We start from the raw sequence: 6,012 nt of genomic DNA, 5'->3' as shown, positions 1-6,012 counted from the left end.
TGCTATGGTTCATTGTTTTCCATTTTTATGAATGAAGCATCACATGCTGTTCCACCCTAGTTGGTGTTGTCTTATATCATATTAATCTAACCAATCGATCTTATTAAATGTAATCTGTGAAATGATTCATAAAAATGGCATCTTTCAGCTTAAAACAAATTTCTTGTTTTTTGTTTTTTAAATAACACAGATGATTTTAGAGATTTGGCCCTCTAAAGATTTATTTAAAAAAAGTAGGTACTACTCTTGAATTTATGAAAACGTGTTTTTATTTAATATAGTAATGATTGTTTGATCTTAGTATTTACAAAAATAAAATCAAAAGCACCAGCGGCATCTAAGAATGTCACCCTCAGAAACCTCCAGTAGGTGGCGGTAAATGCAGAGCTGCCATATAACTCCAAAAGAAGAAGAATGACGTCATCAGCTTTGTTTATCAGCGGCTCAGTACAGTAGGTACTAACAGTCTCTCTCTTGACACTTGTTTACTGGGTGTGCTGTGCATCATTCAGGGCGTTAATATCGCTGTGAAGATATTGTTCTTGTTAGAGATATGTCTGCAAACGGAGGGGACACCACGGACGCAAGACGAGGCGACGGCCAAGAGTGAGTTCATTGTAATTATTAGTCCTTTTCTTTGTTACAGCAGCACATTGTTAACACGGAGGAAGCGGTTTGTTCCTCACCTCTACCAACTGCCTACTTACTACAGTATTATTCTACCATCAGCTGTCTAATAAGACCAAAAAAAATGTGTATATATATATATATATATTGGCTGATTGGTCGTTTTTATTCACGTTTTTAATAAAGCTGAACAACTTTAACAGTAATAATTCAGGCCTCCAACTCACAATGTAAACGCTTCATTTCTTTCACGGCTCACCGTTTCATTTTTGCTTTCATTGATGAATCTTAAATTAGAAATGTGGACTGAGTTGTGGTTTGTTGTCGCTTAGGTCGGAGCCAGCTTCCTCTGCTGCTGGTCACATGGACGTGGATGCTCAGCCCGGCTCCCACAGCTTCAGATACAGTCTGAAGTATCCCAGCATTGGCCAGTGCATTATCATCAACAACAAGAACTTCGACAGGAGAACAGGTGTGTATTTGTACTGATTTTTGACCCTGGCATGCTCACATAATGTTCACATGAAACCCACTCATAGTGGAACTAGTATGAAAAGAAGAATATAATCAACTTCACATGTTTTGTTTTTATCTTAATATCCAACATTGGAAAATGATTACTCACTCGTGATGATGGGATACATTTCTGGAGCGAAGATTCTCTGAAAATTGAACCTTTTCTTGTTTGTTTTTCCTCTTAATTATTGTTATTTAAATAGTAAATACCCTTGGGAAAGTACTCTTGTCAGGCAAATTATTGACGACAGAGCCTTGCCTGTTGATTTATTGTAAATATGAAACGAAAAAGAAAGAAAAGGACACTTGGACTAAACAGCATCTTATTTTGAAAGTCTTTAATAATGTAGACCAGAGCCATATAGATCATCTCTCTATATGGCTCTGATGTAGACTAAACCAAGAAGTTAGCACAAACAATAACTTAGATCAGGAGTTAGAGATTAGTTGCTCTATGTGCTCATGATGGCCCTGTAGTGATGTTTTTAATGGTCAACATCTAACACAGTTTGCCACTCAGTTGTGTGCGAGATAATCTATTTCCCAGATTCCTTGCCGAGCCTAAGCTCTTGGAAACATGTGAAGTGGAACAAACATGTCCCAAAGTAAGAAGGAGGCCAGTAGGAGAGAATGGACATCAACAGGAGGAAGTTGTAAGACGCTTTTAATGCCACTACCTGACTAGCATTCATAAAGGAAACCTGAGTCTATGTGTTACGTTATGTAGCATATTAATGAGGCGTGAAAAACATGGAGATATGGGTTTTCATCCTTGGAGCCCAAGTCTCTTGGGTTTATTTATTTCAAACGTTCTGAGGAACAAGATGAGTGTGTGTTTGTTGTCATTCCTTTGCATGCTCTCTTGCTTTGTATAGCTAATGGGTTCTTCCTGTAAAGCCCATGATAAGTGGCTCTTGAGGACGCCCAGCTACCCTCATGACTTGCATTATCATTTGAAATGCATGACATGGTTTGATAAGTTCCTCTTCTGTTTTGAATTATATTCATGACAATGATTTATTTTGTACATTCCTTTGATGGCAAACTCACTTGGATGTCACTGTATGTTGTTGTTTTGTTTTTTGACAACAGAATCTGGCCAGGCTGTTTTTACTGCTCTCGTTGTATTTGTCCTTTTAGTGTTGATAAGGTTTTTTTTTCTGAAGCAGCACCATGTCTGCCACATCAGGGATCTATAGAAGAATGTTTATCAAACGCTAGCATCCTGAGGACTTACAAATCTGATGTCTACAGTAGCTGGAGATGTTGTGAAACCTTTATTCAAGCTCAGTCCTTGTCTCTGGGACATCGTGTGATACACGTTGAAAAGGTTCTAAAGGAGAGTCTGCTGTTATTGACGGAGTCTCTATTATCTAGCTGAAGACCTTGGGTGTGAATGCAAACTATTACAGCTTCTGTGCACTGTTCCAGAGCCTCATCTTTACTCTGCGAGGGTCTCATTCTGCTGTCAGACTTGTGTTTGACAAACCTGTCCAGCAGGACTGACTGAGTACACATGACTGCTTTATCTGCAAACAGCGTAATGCTCAGCGAGCATAGACATCATATGAGGGGAGTTGGCAGCAGAAGTGGTAACGCCTGTACTGCTTCGTCCATTTTCCAACCAATACACAAAGAAACAGTGTATGACCTAACAACAACACAATATTCTAAATATTGTGCAAAGACAGATGAAGGTGTTGATGTAAAAGTTTGCAGGCTAGTTGCTGTCCAGAGGCGCAACAGTTATTGAAGCTTTTTTTTTTTGGAGATGTTTAATTTTAGACGATCCAGGTGCTGCAGAAAGGAGACTACTGAGTTTAGTTTTACATCCAATAACTGTTCCCTTTAAACTTTTAGTTGGACTATAAGTAATGGTAAGATTACGACTCAGTCTATCAAGATGAGCTGAAAAGTCTAGAGATCAAACCAGCCAGTAAATGGACATCACCCATCTCGTGTTTAATTATTTAACCGGCCTGTGTGGGTGTGTTTTTCTCTTTCCGGCTGATTAATTCAAGACATGCAGAACATACGTTAGGCTGCTCCAGGCTGAATGTATTAAAGGGATGGATGCTCTTTACCCTCTGGGGACAGTTTGGGGTGTGATAGCAGGTCGGCGTATGGTTTTCACTCGATGAAGGACAAAGACATCAAAAAGTGTACCAACAGCATCATAGAAGTGATTTACAACTACAACATGTCTCATATGTAAAACATGTTCTTATTCCTGTAGTGCTCACAGGCTTTGAAAAGACAAATTCAAGTTTCCCACAGAGCCTTAGAAAACAGATACCTTCAGTATTATTTATCTCCATGCAGGTTTCCCTGAACTCACCACCATGTAAAACATTTTACTACCCAACACGTGCTCAGCTGGTGCTAAGAGTGTTGATTGTGAAACATGATCAAGAATTTAAAGCGGAGAGGGGCACGTGGAATTAGCTTGATGTCACTGCAGAGACTTTTAAAATTCTTTTTAATCAACACATGTTTGTGCTAATAGTTCAATTATCTGTTGTTGTTTTTTTTAAATATTTAGTTTCTTAGGAACTCTGATCAAAGTGTAGCTTTTTTGTTTTACTTTTTTATCTACTTCTTTGGAATGGATTTTTTAAATTTATCCTCATCATGAAAACCTTTCCTGTCGATGTGTTTTCATTGAGCTCCTCAAGTAACTAAAATGTAAGTTAAAAAAAACAACTGTCTGCCTTTTTTCTCCCATAGGTATGAATCAAAGGAATGGAACAGACATAGATGCAGCAAACGCGATGAAAGTGTTTTCAAAGTTGGGTTATAAAGCCAAGGTTTACAACGACCTGTCAGTGGAGCGCATGAAACAGGTTTTGACTTCAGGTAAGTTCGATGCACGCTGCTTTTGAAAGCACTCTCAAATATGTTCGCTCACACATACTGCAAAAACCATTTCTCACATTCCACCTGCTGTCTTCAAAATCATCCTGCGCAAAATGTTTTACACACAATCAACTTGTCTGTTTTACTCAGTGTCAAAGGAGGATCATAGCTGCTACGCCTCATTCGTGTGCGTTCTGTTGAGTCACGGAGATGAGGGCGTGTTCTTTGGTACTGACGGCTCAGTGGAGCTTAAATACCTGACATCCCTTTTCCGAGGGGATCGCTGCAAATCACTGGTGGGGAAACCCAAACTCTTCTTCATCCAGGTATTGTAACAGTTAAGACTAACTTACCATTGGCATTTCTTAAGATTCTTGCCTATAACCAGACTTTGATTTGTTTGTGTGCATATTGATCAGGCTTGCAGAGGCACTGATCTTGATGCAGGGATTGAAACGGACAGCAGCGTAGATGAGGACACGACCAGGATCCCTGTGGAAGCTGACTTCCTGTATGCCTTTTCGACCGCACCAGGTGAAGACCCACGCGCACGTTATGGACAGTTATTGTTTCATTTGTATGGATTTGATTGAAAACCACTTCCTTCTTCCTCTGTCTCCAGGCTACTACTCGTGGAGGAACACCATGACCGGCTCCTGGTTCATGCAGTCACTGTGTGAAATGATCAACAAATACGGCAGAGAGTTGGAGCTCCAGCACATCATGACACGAGTCAACCACAAGGTGGCAGTGGAGTTTGAGTCAATCTCCAACGCTCCAGGCTTCAATGCAAAGAAGCAGATCCCTTGCATTGTGTCAATGCTGACCAAAGAGATGTATTTTACTCCTTAACGTCATCTCTGCTCCTGGAAAATGTTGCCTCGCCGACCTTCTTCTTCAGGAGACAGGCTTGAGGATGTTTATGTGTGGTGTTTGTAAACGTTTCTTCTTCCATACTCTGACTGAATATCTCTTGAAGACTCGACATACATACTTTTGGGAGAGTAGATGTGATGCTAAGTTGCTTGATGTGACAAGACAGGCATTATCCGTTTTCAGATATGAGGCATTTAAACTTGTTTCCCTTCAGGAGAAGCGTATTTGCATCCCTTAAAAAAAAAATCATGAGTCCATAAACTGTTGGTGAATTTGTATTTCTATGCTTACAAACTACTACCAGTACATGCCTCTTGGTTGTTTACACTATTTACATTTCAGGGATAAACATTGAGAGCCAGTTTGATAGGAATTGACCTTTTGTATTTTTGTGATCATGCACTCCGTCGTCCTTATTTTTCTCAATAGTACTGTTTTCCTTATCTACACTCTTTTTACACCTCCATGTAGGTTTAGTGACAACTAAAAAGGAAGGTTACGCAAACATAAATAATCAGTTATTCACTCAGTGTAAAGCCTGAATGAATGCACTTGAACTCAATGGGTGCAAATGTACGTATTGTTTTCATAATGTCATGTAGCATGTTCAGGAGCATCCTGTAAGCTGTCTTCTGTTTTAAAGCTCTTATGTTTGTCATTGGTGGTGTTTTTTTATGGGAGTCATACTTGAACACAAGTTTCATTTCACATTTGACAGTTGTAGTCGTGGTTTTTAAAGACAACATTGAAATGGAAGTCACATAAAATTAATTGTGACTGTGCTTCAACGTTCTACTATTCTGGAACTGTGAGTCAAACTTTTGACACAACCATCATCATAGAGGATTTATTAAAGACAAAGCACAATTATATTGTGTTAATCCAGGTCCTTGTTATTTGTGACTAAATATTTGAGTATTTACAGCAAACGAGCTGAAATCCCTTGCTGTTAAAATATGTAACTGTTGTGACAATCCAGTTTTTTTTTTAAGTCATGCATATACACCTTTTTGCAATGAAGGTCATTTTTGTTTAGCTTTTTTGTGTGAAGCTGGTTTTGTAAGCAGCTAAACTGTGAGGTTGATGTAATGATTTTCATTTAAAATAAAGACCACTTCACATTGTTCACAGTTTGAC

The 6,012-nt window shown here is 39.0% G+C and overlaps 1 protein-coding gene across 1 annotated transcript; it reads left to right on the top strand.

Moving 5' to 3' along the window:
• Positions 1 to 407: 407 nt before the first annotated feature.
• On the top strand, positions 408 to 6,001 carry casp3a (caspase 3, apoptosis-related cysteine peptidase a). Its single transcript, XM_079334986.1, has 6 exons — positions 408 to 606; positions 960 to 1,099; positions 3,871 to 3,999; positions 4,150 to 4,325; positions 4,419 to 4,533; positions 4,622 to 6,001. The coding sequence occupies exons 1-6, from the start codon at positions 554 to 556 to the stop codon at positions 4,849 to 4,851; spliced, it is 843 nt and encodes a 280-aa protein (XP_079191112.1). The 5' UTR covers positions 408 to 553; the 3' UTR covers positions 4,852 to 6,001.
• The last annotated feature ends 11 nt before the right edge of the window (positions 6,002 to 6,012 follow it).

The sequence above is a fragment of the Symphodus melops genome (assembly GCF_947650265.1).
Source record: "Symphodus melops genome assembly, chromosome: 2".
Classification (NCBI taxonomy): Eukaryota; Metazoa; Chordata; class Actinopteri; order Labriformes; family Labridae; genus Symphodus; species Symphodus melops.
The sequence above is the reverse complement of the archived record's forward strand: the minus strand, read 5'-3'. Positions and strand labels throughout refer to the sequence as shown.

Bases quoted from the DNA above. Each gene is read 5' to 3' on its own strand.
- casp3a (XM_079334986.1), top strand. From the start codon at position 554: ATGTCTGCAAACGGAGGGGACACCACGGACGCAAGACGAGGCGACGGC. The intron at 607-959 runs GTGAGTTCATTG...GTTGTCGCTTAG, and splicing joins AGACGAGGCGACGGCCAAGA to GTCGGAGCCAGCTTCCTCTG. The intron at 4,000-4,149 runs GTAAGTTCGATG...TGTTTTACTCAG, and splicing joins GAAACAGGTTTTGACTTCAG to TGTCAAAGGAGGATCATAGC.